This window comes from Diospyros lotus, chromosome 10 (genome assembly GCF_014633365.1).
Source record: "Diospyros lotus cultivar Yz01 chromosome 10, ASM1463336v1, whole genome shotgun sequence".
Classification (NCBI taxonomy): Eukaryota; Viridiplantae; Streptophyta; class Magnoliopsida; order Ericales; family Ebenaceae; genus Diospyros; species Diospyros lotus.
In genome coordinates this window covers 28,977,936-29,001,121 of record NC_068347.1, presented here as the reverse complement: position 1 = coordinate 29,001,121, position 23,186 = coordinate 28,977,936, and the positions used below count along the sequence as shown (strand labels likewise).

The 23,186-nt window shown below is 40.9% G+C and overlaps 1 protein-coding gene across 1 annotated transcript; it reads right to left on the bottom strand.

Moving 5' to 3' along the window:
- Positions 1–290: 290 nt before the first annotated feature.
- Positions 291–22,871, bottom strand: LOC127811728 (protein DEHYDRATION-INDUCED 19 homolog 4-like). Its single transcript, XM_052351878.1, has 5 exons — positions 22,625–22,871; positions 22,327–22,469; positions 17,942–18,019; positions 17,324–17,580; positions 291–716 (listed from the first exon to the last, which is right to left on the bottom strand). The coding sequence occupies exons 1-5, from the start codon at positions 22,698–22,700 to the stop codon at positions 611–613; spliced, it is 660 nt and encodes a 219-aa protein (XP_052207838.1). The 5' UTR covers positions 22,701–22,871; the 3' UTR covers positions 291–610.
- Positions 22,872–23,186: the final 315 nt, after the last annotated feature.

Sequence of the window (23,186 nt, the reverse complement as noted above, 5' to 3'; positions counted from 1 at the left end):
ACTAATTGCGTCTGTATTTGTGGACATTCAGCGTTTTAACGACAGTACTCAGAAACGTTAATATGTTGTAGAATATCTATATTTGATGCCAAGGACTGTAGAATGCGTTACGTTCCGTCACTGTCACATGATGTGTGGATATAACTGTCCATATTCTATTTGCAGCTAAAGTCATATCACATCTTAATGCTTAGATCAATTGAATGGGTCTGTTTTGGGATGTCATTGTAAGCATTAGTGGGAAACGAACCTTATAATTATCAATACTCCCATATAAGAGGGAGAGGAGAGGAGAGGAACAAACAAATACATACATATAATAAAGAGAGACAATGGTGCAGATGAGGAAGAGTGCGTGGTTCGATCCGGTTAAAGGTAGTGCAGAGCATCAACTACATTATGTCGTTCCATTCTTCCGATATACACACAAGCTGTTTTACATAAGTTGGGATTACAATGTTCCTCCATTTCTTTTCTTTTTTTGTTTTAAGCAAACTATTTCATGGGTAGAATAGTTGCATTCTCTTCTCCGCTAGCTCCTCTCCTCGAACTATTATGATTCCCAGTTTATATAATTATTGGCAGATTAGCCATAAATCTCCCCCGCCTCCTACATGTCATCCAGGAAAGTGGACAGCAGCAAACCTTGGACAAACTGGCTCCTTCTAGTTTTCTCTTCTTGGTCCTTGTCTGACAATGGAGATTGTTGGATCTTCCTGTCATAGAAAAGGGCGGGCATCAGATACCATCTACAGGAAGCTTAACAAATGAATGTGCCATTTATTGATCAACATGAAACGCCCAGTCGACCTTAACAGGTCCTTCTCTGCTACCAACAGCTAATACGAACAGAACGCTTCATCTTCAAACAAAACTAATAACAGCACCATAAGAGTCATCAACAGTATCCTACAGAATAGTACTGATTCTATTACACCAAATGGCAATGGGTTTGTTCCTTCTAGTTATCTTTCATGGGATAAACAAAAATGCATCAATCCTTTGTTGTACAAGATGCGCCCTCTTTCAGGGGTGCTTCTTTAGTATATAATTTTCTATCAAATGAAAAAGAATGCAACAAGGCTTCATCCAGAGTTCCGGTTAACAGTAAGAAGAAATGTCACATTTTCCATAAAGGTATATAAATCTTATGTCAGGGTCCATTCTAGTCTATAGGCTATAAGCCCCCTCCTTTAAATGTTTCTAAACTCAACAATGACAAATATTTGGGTAACTTGGAGTCATAATATAAGACAACTCTCTAATAAAAACCCTTGACGAATCTGAGCCCAAGAAAAAAAAAAACTGAAGTTTGTATGCAAAGACCATGAGGCAACATCAAGCAAATCATCAGCACTGAACTCATACTACTGTATCTACTATCTACTGTTTTCTAAATTCAACAGCCTTTAGGAATTGAAGTCGAACTAGCTTTAATTAGGGCAAGTTACCAGAAGTACTAATCTTCCATACAAATTGCTTCTTCTTTTTCTTTTATAGATGTTGGGCATGGCCTAATTTTTCAAAATTTAAAAAAAATAAAAACAAATTGGGCAAGTTACACATCAAAACACTTTTTTTCTTTACAGTTGGCATATCGTGATATTATGGATGGCATTTTCTGGGCATATGTTGTCATGCACTTGTGACAATTATGGATTATGATGAGATGTTATTCTGTTTGTAGTAAATGCTAAACTATTGGATTAGGATGATTATGGTCATCGATTGATATTCACACCCAGCGTTACTCTTTTATTTACCCAGACCAATAAAAATTATATTTTCTTCATGCATTTGGGAGTATGTTTGCTAACAGCAGGTTATATTAGCCATAAGTGCAGCATGTCCACACCAATTGGTAAAGAAGTGTCAAGTTGTAGGTTTAAGTAGGGTGTAGAATTGTATTTTGTATCAGTTGTAGCAGATTATTTCTGCAGAGGATCAGTTACAGGTTGTAACTGATTTGTAACTACTGATTGGTTAGCTATATATAAAGCAAACCAACCTGTTTGGAGAATCAATCAAGCACTGAATTCAGTTCCCCACTTTCCCCCTATTCTCTCTCCGTTTTCTCCTCACTTTCTCCCTATTCTCTCTCCGTTTCTTTCTTCCATTCTTCTCTCCCATGTCTATCCCAAAAACCCTACGTTCAAGACTAGGTCTTGACAATTGCAGTATCAAAGCAGTCAATTCTTGGACTGCTAATTAGATAGCAGTGTTCTAAAACGCGGTATAAGTGGCCGCCTAGGCGTTAGGTGGCCCCTTGCCACCGCAAATACATGCAAGTCGGCATCCTAGGCGCTAGGCTTGATTAATCGGGCCTAGGCAGTGCCTAGGCGGCCCAGGCACAAAACGACACTGATCCCCAAAGAAATCCCCCCTTCCCTACTTTGCGTGATACTTCAATCTTCTCCTCAAAGAAATCCCTAATTCTTCTCACTCTTCCCCCTTTGCCGCTGCTAGAGATGGCAAAATGGGCCCGGCCTGACAGGCTGGCCCATTTAAGGCCGGGCCGATTTGGCCCGGCCCGCTTGGCTCGGCGGGCCAAATGGTGGCGGGCCGGGCTGGCCCGCTAATCGGCCACAAACCCCCCCCCCCCTCAGCCTCGCCTCTCGCCCTCTGTCTCGCTCTCACCCTCGCTCGCCGTCGCCCTTGCCCACGCCCCTTGCTCTCGCCCTCTGTCTCGCCCTCGCCCTCTCTCGCTCACGCCGCCTGCCTCTGGGCCAAAAATGGTATCAAAAAAAAAAATTTGGACGGGCCCGTGTAGGGCCAGCAATCTGCTGGCCCGTTTTTAAGCGGGCCGATTTGGCCCGGCCTGCGGGCCACTTGGTGGCGGGCCGGGCCGGGCCGGCCCGTTTGCCATCTCTAACCGTTGCTGCTACAGCCTACAACTATCGTCTCTTTCCCCAATCGCCATGTCACCGCCACTGCAAATAAGTCTGCAACCTGTTGTCATTTTCTTCTCCGAATCGTTCCTGTTGTCGTTCTATTCTCTAAATCCAACCCATCTCTATTGTCATTTTCTTGTACTATGCAGTCTCTAACCAAAAGAAGAAGATGAGCAAGAAATCAATGAATTTGATTTTAAGTTCGATGGAGATCGTGTTGGAAGAATATGAAGAGGAAGAAGTCCAATTAGATAGTTAGATTCTTCATATATGGTTTATGTTGCATTATTGCTACTTCTATCTTCTTGAACCCAGAACTAATCTATAACAGTTTGCTTTCTCAAACTTAATTCCATTATTTTACTGTCTTTCCAACTTTGATTTACCTAAAAATAACATCAAATTACATAATACATCAAAAAGTTAAAAAAACACACACACACACACAATTTTCCTAGGCCACGCCTAGGCAGGCTAGGTGCTAGGCCCCAATCTAGCTCCTAGCACATTTTAGAACATTGTTAGATAGCTTGACTCAGTTGGAGATGGCAGAAAGAACTAGAATGAAGCAATTGGAGGCGTAGGTTAACCAAGTTAATTCCTTGGTGAATAATCTGCAAACTCTAATAGAAGCTTTAGAAGTAGGATTGAGTAAGCATCGCGAAGACATTCAATCATTGGAGAACAAGTTGGATGCTTCGATGGATGGATTGGCTAAAAGACTTTATGGGTTCTTGCAAATGTTTTCCAGAATTCCACAAATTAGCTTGTTGGTGGACTTTCCGCTGAAGGAGAATGTTGATCCAATTCTAGAAGGTAATGCTCCTAACCATAGACCATCTAGATTGCCTGTGTTAGAGATTGAAAATATCTGTGAGAAAGATAATTTGATAGATCGGGTGGTTGATAGGAGATTGGAAAATAATTCCTCTAGTACTCCATATGTGCACAACAATGTTCCTATGCCCAAACTAGAAATTCCTTTGTTAGATGGAAAAAACCCTAGGTGGTAGATAAGAAGATGCCAAAAGTTATTTCAGTTTTATAATATACCAGAATTCCAGAAGGTCAATTTGGCTTCAGCTTATGATACTGCTGATGCTTGGTATCAAGGATGGGCAAGACTAGGGTTGAACGCACATGAAAAGATTTTGTGGAAGAACTCTACGAATGGTTTGGGGATAACAATATGGTCAATGTTATAGAGGAATTTAATAAATTGAAACAGGTTGGATCGGTGCTTGAATATCGGACAAAATTTGAGAAGCTAAAGTCTTTAATGGTCATTACTAACCCTACTTCATCTGAAGCCTATCTTGTCTCTAGCTTTATTAGTGGCCTAAGTGACGAAATAAGACCAATAGTGAAGGTGTTGCAACTTGCAACAGTTAAGCAGGCAGCAAAGAAGGCAAAATTACAGGAATTGACAATAGAGGCTTTATACAAGAAGCACATAATTATGTATAAAGGAATTGGGTTAGGTGAAGCACAAATTTCATCAGTTACTAGGAACTTCAATTATGGAACCAATAAGGAGAATTTCTTGCAAAAACCTCCCCAAGATCCATTATCTTCCTATCAACCTAATATGACAAAAGCTACTAGTTCAGAATAAAAGAGGCAGTTGGGACTTTGTTATAAATGTGGAGAAAAATATTCACTAGAACATCAACATAAACGATAGTTATTGCAATTGGAAGGTAAAAATGAAGAAAAAGAATTAAAAGAGGAAATAGAAGTCACTTATAACATTTCCATTGAGAATGAAGACAGGAAAATTTCATTGCATGCTTTAAAGGGGTATTCCACTAATAAAATCATAAAGGTGGAGGATATGGCAAAAGGTAAGAAGTTGATGATATTGATTGATAGTGGCAGTACACAGTTTTCTTAATGAAAACACTGCCAAGAACTTGTGTTGTAAGTTGAAGAATATTTTTCCTTTGCCATGTTCTATTTTCATTTTCTTGAAATGGAAAATGGAAATCAAACACCGTTTTCATGTTTTGTCTAACTTAAGAAAAATTTTGAAATGGAAAGAAAGTCAAACAGCTCCTAAACAACTATATATAGGCAAAACTAGAAAATATAAACATAACAAATGTTAGCCCCCGGTTCACTTGATTTATCAAAGAAGGTCCAAGGAGCAGCGGCCAGGGGCAGGGGTGTAAATGAGCTGGTTGGCATAACAGCCAGCCATGTGCGTAAGGGGTAGAGTGGGAATCACTGGCGTAACAACCCAGTTAATGCATAACAAAATTCAGTTAAGGTGTAAAGGGGAGACATGTAGGAAGGGGGGGGGGGGGGGGGAGTAGATAAGGGAGAATTTTTTGGATATTGGGTCGTAGGAGAGTTAAGGGCTTCTCGAATGCCCAGATTTTACTTGTAATCGGATTGAAGTTGAGAGGTTGAATCCAATCTCTGTGAATTTTTCCTTGGCTTCTCATCAATTTGGTATCAGAGCATCACCAATTCTAATGGTGAACCTGACCGACCGTGTGGGTGAATTGGAAGGGAGGATGGAAGGCATGCAACGGGGTGTTGATGCCATGAGGGGAGAGGTTCAATCGGTAGAGAAGAATGTAGCGAGCTTGCTAGAGCAGTTTGCTTGGATGAGAACGAGATGAGAAGAACATGAGAGGAAAAGGAAGAACAAGGAGAAGCTGGGAGGCCAGCCTTCGGAATTCGCTCAAGATTTTGAAGCGACATCAGAAATCAAGGTGAGGCAAGCTGAAACAGAGGGTCTCAAGGGAGGCTGGCGACCAGAACCTCGCGAACGCTGGCTGGAGATGTCGCTTTTCAATGGAGGGGACCTAGATGGCTGGATTTTCAGGGCCGAGATATTTCTCAGTGAATGGGCTGTCGGATATGGAGAAATTGGACATTGCGGCTGTGTGTTTGGAAGGTCCTACTCTCTCGTGGTTATAGTGGGAAGAAAAACGGCAAAGGGTGAGGACTTGGAAAGATTTCAAGTTGCTGCTGCGAGGCCAATTCCGATCCACCCAAGAAGGGTCGATAGAAGATCGTTTTTTAGCTCTTCAGCAGAAGGATACCGTTTCGGAGTACCGCCAGTGCTTTGAGACATTAGTATTGCCTTTGGAAGAGTTGCCTAAAGCCGTGCTAGAAGGGCATTTCATAAACGGTCTCAGTCCAAAGATCAAGGCTGAGTTGAGGGTGTTGAGGCCAAGGAGCTTGGAGCAAATGATGGACCTGGCGCAGCGAATAGAAGAGAGGAACTTAGTGCTTTGAGGAAATTTGGCTGGGTTGACTTCGAGTAGAGGCCGATCTGCTTCACTCTCCATTTCGAATTACCAGCATGGGGGTCCTCAGCCTCATGCGCAGCCAGCCTCTAAACAAGTTGTTGTGAACTCCCCCTATCCATATCGACCCCAAAACAACGGGAGGGTGAGTAATCAGCCTTGGAAACGGCTTAGTGGGGCCGAATGGAAGTCCAAGCGTGATAAGGGCTTATGTTTTAGGTGTGATGAGAAGTATACGATAGGTCACAAGTGTAAGAATAAAGAGCTGCAGTGATGATGATATATGATGAAGAGGTAGAGGAGGAGGAACAGTGGGTAGAAGAAGAAGAAAACAACCATTGCCCTGATTGAAAGAGGGAAGGTGTAAGGGAACCAATCCAAGGGGGTGAGGTCATAGAACTTTCCATGAATTCTATAGTAGGGTTGACAGCACCCAAAACCATGAAGATAAAAGAGAAGATAGGGGAGCAGCCAGTTGTGGTCCTTATAGATGGAGGGGCAACCCATAACTTTATTTCTGTGGAGCTGGTGCAATAGCTGGGCTTGATCAGAGAGGAAACATTAGGGCATGGAGTGATTATGGGAACTGGAGTGGCTGTTCAATGTGCTGGAATTTGCAAGGGAGTAAAGCTTCAGCTCCAAAACTTGCAGATTGTGGAGGATTTCTTGCCTTTGGAGTTGGGGAGCTCAAATGTCATCTTGGGAATGAAGTGGCTAGCATCGATGGGCAAGATGAATGTGGATTGGAAAACCCTCACAATGAAGTTTCAAGTTGGAGGCCTGGCTGTAACTTTGCAAGGGGATCCTAGCTTAAGCAAGACATTGATATCTTTAAAAGCTATGGTGAAAGCATTTAAGGAGAAGGGGGTAAGGATGCTATTGGAATTGGGGACATTGACAGTTGAAATTGAAGAAGACCAGCAGGTAGTTACGGAGTTACTGAAAGGAGCTTTGGCCGAATTTGGAAGAGTTTTTATTACGGCGGAAGGACTGCCACCTAGCAGGGAAAGGGACCATGTCATAAACCTAATTCCGAGATCCACACCGGTGAGTGTAAGCCCCTATCGTTATCCTTATTTACAAAAGAATGAGATTGAGAAGTTGGTGGGTAAAATGTTGGCCGCAGGAATCATTCAACCCAGTTCCAGCCCATTTTCCAACCTGGTATTATTGGTTAAGAAGAATGATGGGGGGTGGCGTTTTTGTGTCAATTATAGGGCCTTGAACAAGGTAATGGTTCCAAACAAATTTCCCATCCCGATAATAGATGAGTTACTTGATGAGTTGCACGATGCCAATGTTTTTTCCAAGCTTGACTTAAAATCTGGTTACCACCATATTAGAGTTAGGCCAGAGAATGTTCCAAAGACAACATTCAGGACTCACGAAGGGCATTACGAGTTCCTAGAGATGCCTTTTGGGTTGATGAATGCTCCAACCACCATCCAAGCGTTGATGAATGAAATTTTCAGAGATTATTTGAGGCGTTTTGTGTTGGTGTTTTTCGATGATATCTTGGTGTACAACAGCAGTTTGGAACAGCATGAACAACACCTAAGATGTGTATTAAAGGTGTTAGCGGACAACCAACTAGTGGCCAACAGCAAGAAGTGTGTGTTTGGGCAGCTGGAAATTGAGTATTTAGGCCATGTTATCTCTTATCTGGGTGTTTCAACTGATAGCAACAAGGTGCAAGCAATGGTAAATTGGCCTACTCCAACAACAGTAAGGGAATTGAGAGGGTTTCTTGGGCTCACAGGGTATTATAGACGCTTCGTGAGAGACTATGGAAAATTGGCTCGGCCTCTAACAGAGAGATTAAAAAATAACTTCTTTTGGGATGCGATTTCTGAACAGGCTTTCCAGCAACTCAAGGCTAAAATGATATCCTTACCCGTTTTAGCCTTGCCGGACTTTGAGAAACCCTTAATCATCGAAGCTGATGCTTCTAGGTATGGAATGGGGGTTGTTCTGATGCAAGAGCAGAAGCCAATCGCTTACTTTAGCCAAGCGTCTAGTCAGTTGGGGAGGAAGAAATTAGTTTATGAAAGATAACTAATGGCCATAGTGTTTGCGGTACAAAAATGGAGGCATTACTTGTTAGGCAGAAATTTTTTTATTAGAACGGATCACAAAAGCCTCTAGTACTTGATGGAGCAGCAGGAGGTAAGTCTTGAATATTTGAAATGAATGGTAAAATTGATGGGGTACCAATTTGAGATACATTATCGGGCAAGGATGGAGAATAAAGCGATTGATGGGCTGCCCAGGATCTACCACACAGCAGCTTTGATGGCTTTAACAGTACCTAGGGTGGTACAATTGGAGAGGATGGCAAGTGAGATAGACACTGATGAAGGATTGCAAAGAATTATCCAAGAGTTACAAACTGACCCCTCATCCCATCCTAATTTCCAGCTGATGGACAAGCATCTACTCTACAAGGGACGACTTTACTTACCCAAGGGATCTTTTCTAATTCAGTTGTTACTCCAGGAAGGGCATGATGGGAGCGTGGGAGGTCATTCGGGATTCTTAAAAACTTATAAGAGAATGGCGGCGAATGTCTATTGGCCGGATATGAAGAAGGATGTGCATTGGTATGTAAGAGAGTGTTCAATTTGTCAACAAAACAAATATATCACCTTGGCACCGGGGGGACTGTTGCAGCCACTACCAATTCCTAACCAAATTTGGGATGATATTGCTATGATTTTATTGAGGGACTACCAAAATCAAATAAGATGAACTCAATCTTGGTTCTGGTGGATCGACTTAGCAAGTATGGACATTTTATTGGCCTTAGACATCCATTTATAGCTGGGACGTGGATGGAGCATTTATCAGAGAAGTGGTGAGGCTCCATGGAGTTCCTAGGTCTATTGTGTCGAATAGAGACAAAATTTTTATAAGCAAATTTTGAGAGGAGATTTTTCGGCTACAGTGCACCAAACTCAAAAGAAGTACCGCCTATCGCCCACAAATGGATGGGCAAACCGAGGTAACTCAATCGGACTTTGGAGACCTACTTAAGATGTTTTGCTTCATCCAAACCGAAGGCATGGTTCACTTGGTTACCTTAGGTTGAATTATGGTACAATACCTCCTATCACACAACTACCAAGTTAAACCCCTTTTTCAAGTGATGTATGGAAGGGAACCGCCTCCCTTAGTGGGGTTTGAGAAGGGAACTACCCCTGTCTCGATGGTGGAGCAGCAAATGATTGAAAGGGATGTAATCCTAGATGAATTGAAGGCACAACTGTTGAGGGCACAGGCAATAATGAAGAAGAGAGCAGATAGAGAAAGAAGAGAAGTGAAGTTCCAGGAAAGAGATTTAATTTATTTGAAACTAAAGCCGTACCGACAAAAGTCTTTGGCTGCTCGTGCAAATGAGAAACTAGCTGCCCGTTATTATGGCCCATTTGAGATTGAAAAGGAGGTGGGTCTTGTAGCTTACAAATTGAAACTGCCACCACATTGCCAAATCCACCCTACATTTCACATGTCCCAACTACGAGAGGCTAAGGGTGCAATGAAGGCTACTATGAAGCTGCCTCAATAGCTTAATGAAGACCTGGAAATGGTGGTGGAACCCTCAACAGTGCTAGGAGTGCGATTGGGTGCCGGCAAGAACATGCAGGGAGCAGAAGTGTTGATCCAATGGAAGGGGCTTCCACCATTGGAAGCCACTTGGGAGCCTTACTCAGTGATTCAGCAGCAATTTCCATTTTTTCCACCTTGAGGACAAGGTGAAAGTTGGGGGAGGGAGTAATGTTAGGCCCTGGTTTACTTGATTTATCAAAGAAGGTCAAAGGGGCAGCGGCCAGGGGCAGGGGTGTAAATGAGCTAGCTGGCGTAACATCCAGCCATGTGCGTAAGAGGTAGAGTTGGGAATCGCTGGTGTAACAACCCAGCTAATGCATAACAAAATTCGCTTAAGGTGTAGAGGGGGCATTGTCAGCAGATATGGTTTCCAATATTATAGATTATGATTGATTGATTGATTTATTTATAAGGAATGTAGATTGTGTATCTTGTAGATTTAGATTGATTGTTTCATTTAATTGTTGTATCCTAAAGTTATGTAGGTTTCCTAATTTAGTTTTTAGAATCTTTCGTTAAATGTTTTAGGAAACTTCCTAATTCTAATAGGAAGTTGGTGTATAAATCAAATCAGCCTCTTTTGAGGTGATTGAGACAATAAGGAAGAATTTTATTATCCTTCTTTGTATCAGAGACATAGAAGCGCTAATCCAGCTTCGATCATAGCATGTTCTTCCAATCTTCCTTTGCCTGATCGTCCCTCTTTCTTCTCCTTGTCATCATCATGTCTGTTACACATGATCCTATACTCGAATCTAGAGATTCCAGCCATGCGACTGAGGTTCCATCTACTGAAACTCAGTTTGTTGGGACTCATGCCAGTGGGTATAGAGGGAGAATTACAAAACCTTCAAGTAGCTTACTGGTTGAACGGTAAAAACTACTTAAAATGGTTCTAGCTAATTCGTACCGTTCTTAAAGGGAAAGGGAAACTCAGCCATTTGTTGGGAACAGGTACTAAGGAGACGGATCCAGCATTTGGAGCATGGGAGGAAGAAGACTCCTTGGTGATGTCTTGGCTCTAGAACTCAATGGTTCCAGAAATCAACGACACAATTATGTTCTTGACTACGACTAAGGATATTTGGGATGCAATAAATCTCACCTACTCTAAAGTCCACGATGCAGCACAAATCTATGAAATAAGAGCAAAGGCAGCAGCAACCAAACAGGGAACAAGGACCATCACCGAGTATGCTAACCTGCTGAAAACACTATGGCAAGAATTTGATCACTACCAGTGCTTGAAGATGAAGTGTAGTGAGGATGCAGCCCTACACAAACGATTTGTGGAGAAAGAGAAGATTTATGATTTTCTAGCCAATCTCAACCTCGAATTTGATGCGATAAGAGTACAAATCCTTGGTAAGGAGGATTTGCCTTCCTTGAATGAAGTTGTATCTTTGATTAAAGCAGAAGAAGGAAGAAGGGGTGTCATGCTAGAAACCCCTTCTGGAGAAGGTTCTGCCCTAATCTCCTTGAAGGCTAATAATCCTGGTAGAGGGCCTAGAGAAGAAAAGAAATCAGTAGATAAGGACTCTTTGTGGTGTACTTTCTGAAAAAAAACCTAGGCATACCATAGATAAGTGTTGGAAGCTATATGGGAAACCACCTAAGGAAGGACCGGTGAGAAGTTCAATGCAGGGATAGGGGTACATGGCCAATTCCCAGTCATCTGAACCAGGAGAGGTCCAGGAGCTAAAAAAAATCAGAAATTGACCGATTGAGAAGTTTCTTGAAATCCCTTGACAAGAAGACTTACAAGGGCACCTGTTCTCTTGCTATCACAGGTAATACTTCTTCTTCTTATTCCCTACAAGCTTCAGAAATTATGCACCAGAATTCTTGGGTCTTAGATTCTGGTGCCTCAGATCACATGACTCCTTTTCCTCATTTATTTATCTCCTATTACCCATGTCCTCGTTCTAGAAAAATCACAATGGCAAATGGTTCTCTCACCACTGTTGCAGGCCAAGAGAATATTTTCCTTAATGAAAATATTACTTTAAAAAATGTTCTTCATGTCCCTAAGCTGTTCACCAACCTAATATCTATCCAAAAACTCATTGAGGATACTAACTGTCATGTCTTGTTTCATTCAAATATCTGTGAGATTCAGGAGTAGGGCATGAAAAGAATGATTGGACTTGCTAAGGCTAGAGAAGGACTCTACTATTTTGAGGAACCTAATGAGCAAGACAAACAAGGATTTTTCTCTCGGGTGTCATGCCTGGTTCAGTCCAATTCAGATCAGTTTTGGTTAGGGGTGTGCAATTTTTCAGTTCAACCGAACCGACCGAATTAGTCGGTTCGGTTCGGTTAATTAAATAGCTAAAAAACGGTTCGGTTATATTTGTAAAAAATTTTGGATATTTCGGTTAACCGAAATAACCGAATTTGCCCGCCCACTGTTTTCCCCTACTTTACCGCCCATGGTTTTAATTAATTACTGCCATCCAGGCGGTTCCACCCCCCCCCCCCCCCAACGCAAGCTTCTTCTCTCTCTCCCTCACGTCGCCCACGGTTTACTCTCCCCCCCCACCCCCACACATGACCCTGACATTTTGGTTCCCCCCATTAACCTCCCAAGAGCCAAGGATTACAACCACAATGGTGGTTTCCAGAAGGATGTACCCCAATTGGATGAAGTTGTTGTCTTTGAAGGTGCAGCACACTACATCAACCAAGAGAAGCCTGGTGAAATTAACAAACACATTCTTGAGTATGTCCACAGGTTCAAGTTCTGATTTGTTCTCTCTTTGTTTGATCCTTGATGTTGTTTTGTTTCATCCAACAAGGTGGAAGCACCACTCCCAACCCCCCCAAACTTCTCTCTCCCTCAAATAGGATGGTGTTTTTTTGTGGGTGTTTGGGACTGTAGAGATGTCTTCGGCGATTTGAAGTTGTGGCGGCAGTAGTGATGGTCGTGGGGAGGAGTTAACGGCAGTTGTAGATGTGTTCTAGCGAGAAGGCAAGCGAGGCTTCTTATCGTTTCCATCGATTCTGTCCCAGAAAAGAGTCCAAACCAGTGGTCCATTGCTTCCCTCCTGCTCGCCGGCCTCTTGGTTATCGTTCTCAAGACCCCTCCGACACCGACCCAACTGCATCTCTCTCCCTCCGATCATGCTTGCCCATTCGGTAAGTTTTAGTGAAGTTCGGTTATACCGGTTATTTCGGTTTCGATTTTTCGGTTAGCGTATCCTATCGGTTCAGTTTGGCTTGGTTAGTGGGCTATAATCGGTTCGGTTCGGTTGGTAAAAAAGTTGACGATTCGATCGGTTATAACCGAATGCTCTCCACTAGTTTTGGTTACACCATTATAGGCTTGGTCATCCTTCTTTTCATACCCTTAAGTTGATGTTTCCTCATTTAGCTAGAAATCTAGAAATAAAAAATTTTCACTGTGCTGTGTGTGAGTTTGCAAAACATAGAAGAGTGTCTTTTCCCTTGTCAAATAAAAAATCTAATTCTCCCTTCTCTCTAATCCATAGTGATATTTGGGGACCATCAAATGTCCCCAACATTTCTGGGGCAAGATGGTTTGTCATATTTGTTAATGATTGTACTAGGGTTGTTTGGCTTTATTTGCTGAAAATGAAATCTGAAGTTAGCCAAATTTTTCCAATATTCTATAACATGATTCAAAACCAATTTGGTGTAGGGATAAAAAGATTTCGATTTGACAATGCTAAAGACTTTTTTAATCAATCCCTCTCTCTGTTTTTTCAGAAAAAATGTATTATACATGAATCCTCTTGTCCCTATATTCCCCAACAAAATGGGGTGGTAGAGAGGAGAAACGGACACCTATTAACTGTGGTTAGAGCTCTTCTTTTTCATCACCGTGTCCCTAAATCCTATTGGGGGGAAGCAGCACTTACTACCACTACTCTCATTAATAGGCTTCCTTCAAAAAGCCTAGCATTTAGTAGTCCAATTCAACTCCTGATTGATTATTTTCCAGATTTTCACACAACTAGTCACTGGCAACCCAAGATATTCGGGTGCACAGCCTATGTCCATATACCTGTTGTCAATAGAGGAAAGTTGGAGCCTCGTGCCCTAAAATGTGTGTTCACAGGATATTCTCCAACCCAAAAAGGGTATCGTTGCTATCATCCCCCTACTAGAGAGTTTTTTGTGTCTGCTAATGTGACCTTTGCTGAGAATGAGCCTTACTTTAAAAATTCTACTGCTCAAGAACAGCATTTTAATCTGTCCACTGAGGAGTATCCTTTCATTCTCTCAAACTAGGACGTGTTATCATCTCTTCAACCACCTACTGATCTGCAGAAATCTCTAGGACTGACATCAGGAGAAAAGTCCCCAAATACTCCTAGACCACTGCACATATACTCAAGGAGGCAAAGGTCGGAACCTAGTCTTATGCAAGCCTCAGCATCCACTTCTGACTCTATTCCACTTACAGATGAGAAAGGCACTGGCAAATTAGTCTCTTTTTTGGAATCCTCTCTAGGTAATTACATCTCTAACTCCTCATTTGTTTCTGTTTTTGATAAAGTCGACCCTGTTTCCACAACTGATACATCTCACAGTGATCTTGATTGGCCTATTGCTCTTCGAAAAGGGACAAGAACATGCACTAAACATCCCCTACATCTCTTCCTCTCATATTCTAAACTCTCCTCAGCCTATAAAACATTTCTTAGAAATCTTCATACCATTCCCATTCCAAAAACTTTTTCTGGAGCCAAAAGGGATAAGCATTGGAAGGATGCCATGGAAGCTGAGATGGTTGCCCTTGACAAAAATCAAACGTGGGATTTAGTCCCATTGCCTAAGGGGAAGCATCCGATGGGGTGTAAATGGGTTTATATTGTGAAATACAAATCTGATGGAACCTTAGACTGATACAAGGCAAGATTGGTGGCTAAGGGATATATACAGGTGTATGGAGTGGATTACTTAGACACCTTTGCTCCAGTAGCTAAGCACAACACAGTTAGAGTGATTCTCTCATTGGCAGCAAATCTAGATTGGTCTTTACATCAATTTGATGTAAAGAATGCATTTTTGCATGGAACACTTGAGGAGAAAGTCTATATGGACGTACCACCAGGATATTCTGCCACTACAAAAGACCCTGTTGTTTGTCGCCTCAAGAAAGCCCTCTATGGCTTAAAATATTCACCCAGGACGTGGTTTGGAAAGTTTACCGGTGCGATGTTTCATATGGGGTACCGACAAAGTCAGGGAGATCACATCCTTTTTTTCACCACTCGGCCACAGGAGGAGTCACAGTTCTGCTCGTTTACGTGGATGACATTGTAGTCACCGGTAACAATGAAGAGGGCATACAACAGCTACGGGAATGTTTGGTAAAAGAGTTTGAAATTAAAGATTTGGGGAGGTTGAAATATTTTTTAGGGATAGAGGTGGCTCATTCCAAAGAAGGTATTTTTATCTCTCAACAAAAATATGTAGTGGATCTCCTCAGAGAAACAGGGCTTCTCGGTTGCAAAATAGTGGAAAACCCCATTGATCCCAACCATAAGCTAAGTGAGGCATTAGAGGATGATTTGGTTGATAAAGAGGCCTACCAAAGGCTAGTTGGGCGATTGATATACTTGGCTCATACTCGGCCAGACATAGCATATGCCGTGGGAGTTGTCAGCCAATTCATGCATACCCTAAGGGAATCTCATCTTAAAGCTGTCTATAGAATCCTACACTATTTGAAGGGCACACCTGGGAAGGGCATTCTATTTAAAAAAGGTGAAGCCATGTTACTAGAAGCATACACAGATGCTGACTATGCAGGATCCGTGGTAGATAGAAGATCAACGTCAGGCTATTGTACCTTCTTGGGGGGTAACTTGGTCACATGGAGGAGTAAGAAACAGAATGTGGTTGCTCGGTCAAGTGCTGAAGCCGAGTTTCGATCCATGGCCCTAGGTATGTGTGAGCTATTATGGTTAAAAATATTATTGGAGGATCTCAAGGTTGGGTGGACAAAACCTATGAGACTCTATTGTGATAACAAATCAGCCATTAGTATCACACATAATCCAGTTCAACATAATAGAACAAAGCATGTTGAAGTGGATAGACATTTTATAAAAGAGAAATTGGATAATGGGATGATTTGTACGCCCTATATCTCCTCGAGAGATCAGCTTGCAGATATGCTAACCAAAGGCCTTCCAGCAGCCGTGTTTAAGAAGATAACAAGCAAGATTGGGATGACGGATATCCACTCCCAATCTCGAGGGGGAGTGTCAGCAGATATGGTTTCCAATATTATAGATTATAATTGATTGATTTATTTATAAGGAATGTAGATTGTGTATCTTGTAGATTTAGAATGATTGTTTCTATTAATTGTTGTATCCTAAAGTTATGTAGGTTTCCTAATTTAGTTTTTAGAATCTTTCTTTAAATGTTTTAGGAAACTTCCTAATTCTAATAGGAAGCTGGTGTATAAATCAAATCAGACTCTTTTGAGGTGATTGAGACGATAAGGAAGAATTTTATTATCCTTCTTTCGTGACAGGGATACGTAGAAGGGGGGGAATTTTTTGGATATTGAGTCGTAGGAGAGTTAAGAGCCTCTCAAATGCCCAGATTTTACTTGTAATTGGATTGAAGTTGAGAGGTTGAATCCAATCACTGTGAATTTTTCCTTGGGTTCTCATCAACATACTCTAATTAGATTTACAATGGACATAATCCCAATCTAATTAGGATTCTAATGAAAACTACTAACTAAAGGAAAGAAAAAGAAGTTAGGAAACAAAGGAAATAAAATAAATTATGCTAATTTCTATTTTTCGAATCTAATTTAATTTTTTCCACAATATTAATTCTGTGTCCTACATCAGATTGACTCAAAGAAATTGTCAAGCTCACATGATGTGTGCGAATAAAACTTCACATAGTTCAAGAGTTGTATGACATCAACACTGATGTTATCCCTACTTTTCAGGGACAAACGACAACTAACAATGCTATGTGTTGCGAAGCCTTTAGGTTAGGACTTGGCTGTATTTTGATGCAACATGGTCAAGTAATTGCTTATATCTCTAGACAGTCACAAAAAACATGCACAAAACCAAAGATTTGGATTAAATCTTTGAGGATGGCTACATTTTTGTTTGCAGTAAAGATTTAGCAGTGTTAATATATAGATTTAGAATAAGGAATTTTGATGTGCTATCAACTTTGACTGCATGAGTTTAACCACCATAACAGCAACAGGAGACACAACTAAAACCTTGTCTATATAAATACAAAAGCAATTACATGTATTCATAAACACAGGTAAAATTTAGTGGATGACAACTAACATCCCGTGGCATGAAATTTAGATTGGAGAAGAACAAAATATCAACATGTTTCAACAAGTAATCCAAAAACAAGACGTTCACATATCTCTTAAGATGAATAAGAGTTCACAACCTAAAGTCAGGATTAATTCCTTCTTATTTTTGTATATGCAAGTAGTTTCATGAGCAACTCTTATTGACAAGTTCTAGCTTTCTCAAACAAATCCAATACAGCAAGAAAAATAACTTTCAAAGCATATGCATTTAACAAGTCCCATACCTCTGTGAATCACTTGAGCTTTCCTTTACCAAACTTGCTTCCACTGAGGAATGAGGCTTAGTGCTTACAAGCTCATCAACCACAGGAAGATTGTTGACAAAGGAGGACAGCAATGGGTCAGCTTCCGTACTAGAGGAGGAGACAAAGTACTGAGACCCCCCAAGAAGTGATTGCAAGTTTCCTTCACGCAGTTCTTTTCTCAATATAGAAAATGTTGAACTAGATCCAAACTTACGTAATCTCCTTTTGCGCTGCACGTAACTAAAGTCAAGGTACACAACCAAAGAGGAGGGACCCAAAAAACACAAAATAGAAAATGATATGCATAAGAGAAGCCTTATGGTGAGAAAATCTGAGATAAATATGATGCACAATAAACCTGGTTATAACTAGCTTTTCTGTTGGGCAAAACATGTGGTTGTTTTCCTGATGATATTACTGTGGTCAATCTAATGATATCACTGCCATCAATAAAGGCAGGGTGAGTTATCAATTGTTATATTCATGTCCTGCAAGCATCACCATAAACAACAGCACTCTACTAATTACCAAAACAGAAAACTGAAAATATTAGGAAGGCAAACATAATTTTATCTGTGAGAAGAATAAAGAGGATATCTTTAAAAGGTTCCCATGTTGCATGGTAATATGGCCAACCAAATCCATCCCCACTCTTTTTGCACAAACTGGGCACACCTGCATGTATTGCCATTCCAATTAGCATTTACAATAGAAAAATGCATTTTGTGTTGCTAAACATATGCAAATTACATCTTACAAAATAGCAAGTGACCAGAGAATAATGATTGATTCAACAAAACCTTTTACACAACCCAAACTTCCATGTTAATGTTTCTCACGGATAATAAGGGCCTCTTATAACATCATCTACACACAAACCTCTCGGTTAACCAAGAAAATAACCTTTTCAAGAGCACCAAAACACATTCACTAATCCAGAATTTGCGTGGTGGAAACCTAGAGTTCCAAGCTTCCCAAATTCCACCAATGACTGAACTCATGTCACGACCCCAAGGTCCCCAAGGATAGCTTAGTAATATGAATTGTATGTATTTCTCTTTTGGTTGTACTCTTATGATGTAACTCTTAGTACCTTCATTTGTAAAGAATATAAATAGGCTAGTGTAGTTAGAGAATGTATGTTTGAATGATAATTGAATTTCAGATTTTTCCTCTCATCAAGTCTCTCAATTTCCTCTCTAATTTCTCTATTCTTCCCTCAATTCTCTGTTCTGATCTCTCTCCCTTTCTCTGTTCTTACTACATTTCTCTATCTAATCTTGTTGTTACCTCCCTCCATTTTTGTTCTATCTTTCCCAGTTCCTACCAAATTCCTTGGTAAATTCCATTCTAAACCCTAGGTTAACCGTAGGTACATGACAATTGGTATCAAGGCCAATTGCTCCTCGGCTGTAAATTCGATCGTTTCTCTGGAGGCAGTAATTGATCCGATTGATTTTTCGGCTATTAATTTTTGTCGCTGATCCAATGAAGCAAAGTCAAGCGACTTCTGATCGTGATTCAGGCGACACCTGTTAACTGCAACAGAGCCAATCGAAGAAGAATTGGGACCTAACAATTGATCTCAGTGGCAAATCAGGTGATCACTAGCAGTTGCATCAATCCAATTTTGAAGATATCAGAAACTGATTGTAAAGGCGAAGCAGGGCAAAGCAGTTCTCGGCTCAAATTTTGAAGGCAAACCCAGAGGTGGAATTCCAGTGAGCGCTGATCATTGATGATTGCTGTTTCTCGACAAATTCAATTAGTAGGTTCAAGCGCAAAGGAAGGAGACATTCCTCAACAAGGAATCTATAGCAACATAATTGAGGCGAGTGCAGATTCCTAAGCGATTGCTGGTCATCAGCAATTGCGATCATAGGCAGAAATTTGGCTGACTTGGAGGCAATCAATCACTGGTAGATCTAGGCGGATTCCGTTTTGAGAGGCGAATTCCACCGACTTCTCCTACTCCTTGATTTCCGACGCTCTAGGCTGCTAATTTCTGTTGGTTCTAGGCGAATTCTAAGACTGCAACAGATATGAGGTGATTCTAATCCAGAGCCAATTAGGGGATTAGGTCATGGAAAGTTTTGGATTCAGGATGTACAAAGCTCATGTTCCTTGGCCTTCAACTTGTCCTACTCGTGACATTTCTGCCTTGGCTGACAGCACATGGATGAAATAATTCGAGTCTCAATTGCAGCAAAAGAATGCTACAATTTCAGTTGGATACAACAAAAATCATGAGGCAATCAGCGAGGATCGTGAGACATGGGAAAAGAAGTTTGAAAGTACACTCAGTCAGATATGCAAGGAATTCAGCAATGTGATATGTGAGCAGATGCAGGAGTTTGTAGTGATGTTGTCTGAGATGTATCAAATCAGCATTCCAGCTGAATTCTTTTATAAGTCGGGAGGAGATACCATAGATGACTATCTCAAAGTTTTAATCAAGAGATGATTGATTCAGACAATCACTGATCAGAATTGAACAACTGTAACAGAGAATTTTTGGAGGAAAAACCTGTTGAAGGTGAACCTCTGGAATATGCCGGCAAACAAAAAGAAAAATATGCTAATGAATTAGCGTTGGATCAAGCAATCCCAATTGAAGGACCATCAATCGGTGCAAATATGGGAGCTGAAGTCCTTCCTCAGATTTCGAACTTCCCGGAAATTGAGGACCAATTGGGTCTGGAACAAAATATTAATTCATTCGATATGCCAGTTATGAAGCAGATCGGCGTTGTGAGTGGTGAAGCCTGTGATGGTGATTCTAGGTTGGATCAAGTCTTTGATGCTCCATGCAGTCAAAGAAGTTCTGATCGGGCAATCCAGATTGGAACAGTCTTATATTGGCTCTAAGGAAATAGCTCCTAAGGATGATGAGGTCCTAAGACTAGAGGAAGACAATTTGCCTATTCAGAAATTTTCTACTACAGCTGAGGATTTAGCTAGACATTCATCTGGGCTCAAAATAGCCAACATCGAAGATGATGTGATAAGGGGAACATATGTAAACAGAGATTGTGTTCCATCGCTAGCTTTTCTTGTGGTAATTGGTCGGATGTGTGAACTTTGAAGAATCATCATTTGAAAGCTTTAGGTTTGCAGGTTTCAGCTACTAACTATGACAGGGAGTGGATGAATTCATTAAAGGCACTTGGCGTGGGCATATAGACAGGTTTTGGCACCATACTAGATCCACATACTGTAAGTACCAACAATTTGATTGGATAGCTATTGTAGGAGGTGGATATATTGGGCTTGAATTCAGTAAGGTTACTTTTATTGAAGTTCAGGATCAACTCATACCTAGATTTGATTGTGAGATAGGGACTTTGGCCCAAGAAAAGAGAAAGAACATAAAAGCGAAGAGCAATAGGGCTCAAAGGAGAAAGAAAGAAAGAAGAATAAAATGGATAGAGAAAGTTGGGATTGGATGAAGAGCAGTGGCCAATCGCTGTAAGTGCTTGGGGACAAGAACTCTTTCAAGGAGGGGGGAATTGTCACAACCCCAAGGTCCCCAAGGATAGCTTAGTAATATGAATTGTATGTATTCCTCTTTTGCTTGTACTCTTATGCTGTAGCTGTTAGTACCTTCATTTGTAAAGAATATAAATAGGCTAGTGTAGTTAGAGAATGTATGTTTTGAATGATAATTGAATTTCAGATTTTCCCTCTCATCAAGTCTTTCTCAATTTCCTCTCTAATTTCTCTATTCTTCCCTCAATTCTGTGTTATGATCTCTCTCCCTTTCTCTGTTTTGACTGCATTTCTCCTAATCTTGTTGTTATCTACCTCCATGTCTGTTCTATCTTTCCCGATTCCTACCAAATTCCTTGGTAAATTCCATTCTAAACCCTAGGTACATGACAACTCATAACAAATTCCTTGGTAAATTCCATTCTAAACCCTAGGTACATGACAACTCATAACGACACAAGGGTTATTAAAGAATGGAAGAATAGAAATGTTCCTGAGGAGCATTAGAGACAGACATAGAACACTAAAATCGTAGTGTACTAAAGTCAAACTTCATTTCTTTTCTCTAACAATTGTAACCTCAATATGTCCAATTTTTGTGCTAACTGACCAACTTGAGTCTAAGTTAAGTTTGTAAATGACACATCCTGCAGTAATGACAGTAAGACAATATTTTCCCACAACCCTTGTACATAAACAATCCAGAATCCAGAAGATTTATGGATGCAAAAGTCTGACAGATAATTAATCCCAGCTGACTTCTCTATCCCCTCGTATAGCAGTCCTAGAGTGAACCATTATGCACTTTTTATGTATTCTACAAGAAAGAGTGTCTTTGTTCATCTAATAATTTTGAATGAAATTTTTGTTGTTGAATGGAAAGAAAGATGAGGGATAACACTTGTAAACCAAATAGTAGATCTTCATACATAATAAATAAATTGTTTCCAACAAAAAGCATGTCCTGTCCTGTTAAAGGTCACCATTCCAAATGGATTTACAAACATCACTAAAAAATTTGTTTCAGAAGTCCAGATAAGCAATTTGCTAATAGAAAATAACCAAAATGGGGGGGTTATTGCACAAGCTAAGCACTCTAAAATGCAAATACGAAAATTTTCATGAACTATGACCCCGTTATCAACCATTGCGCTCTTTGTCTATTCAGCATTAGGAATAAGTTAAGTGCTTCTACGCTTCAAGAAAGAGAAATAATCCGGCAATTACAGAGAGCAAAACTAAAGCAGTTTAAAGAAGAAGAACAAAAGATAAAAGTCCAATTTATTTTTCTAGGCTGGACAACTCATTAACATCAAATCCAATGAGCCCTAAACAACCAAGACCTTTGAATTTCACACATTTCCTAATTTAACACATAATCACTTAAGAGGTATACGTTAAGTAGGTTCTCAAGCCCCCCCAATTCAGTTACAAATAGTTTTCGTTCTCCAACAAAATTAAGAAAAAAGAAGGTACAAAACAAAACTAATTACCCCAGACTTCGCTTCGACCGCATGCTCCTCATCGATGTGACAGCAAAGCCCGACGACGTCGAAATCGTCACCGCAAAACGGGCACAAAAACTCCGGGCGCGACTCGTCATGACCGTCAACGTCTTCGCCTCCGTGATACAGATCTGCAGGCACAAAAGTGTGCACAATCAGAACCAAATCGTGGAAGCCATAAATTTCAATCAAATCATATGACATTACTCCAAGTCCGGCTTCGTCTGGGCCACTAGAGCGATTTTTCTCGGGAAACAAAAGGAGAGGGCGTGGCATTGGAACTGACCGAATCGGGAATGGTAGCGCCTGGAAGAAGCAGCGGAGAGACGAGCAGTCCACGAATCGGAATCCATTCCGGACATCAGATGATGGTGCTGCAGGTGCAGGAAGAATCTCGGAGATTCCTGAAATTGATTCTCCGATTCTGGCTACGGAGAAGCGGAAGAAGAGAGAACCGAACCGGAAAGTCCGTCGAAGCGTATCGAAGGGGGCGGGGGAGAGGGCTCTGAACCAAACAAAACATCGCTTCACGGCGATGAGATGTATATATATGTGCGCTGCTACCACGGAACAACTGGTCAACGTATTCATAATACAATATGGCAACATAATGACGTTATATTTTAGTTAATCGCTCCCCCTATTACCTTCCTCCACCGGTGGATTAACGAAAACGGATAGAATGAAAATGGATGGAAATATTTGATACTAAAGTTTGCTGTGACACTCCCACTCGTTCCCATGACTGGTAACTGCCCTTAATTTGAAGGGGGGCCCTCTCACTGTCATAGAACTTATTTTAGTCCTTATTTCCCAAAGTCTACTAATTCATTAATGGACTGAGAAAA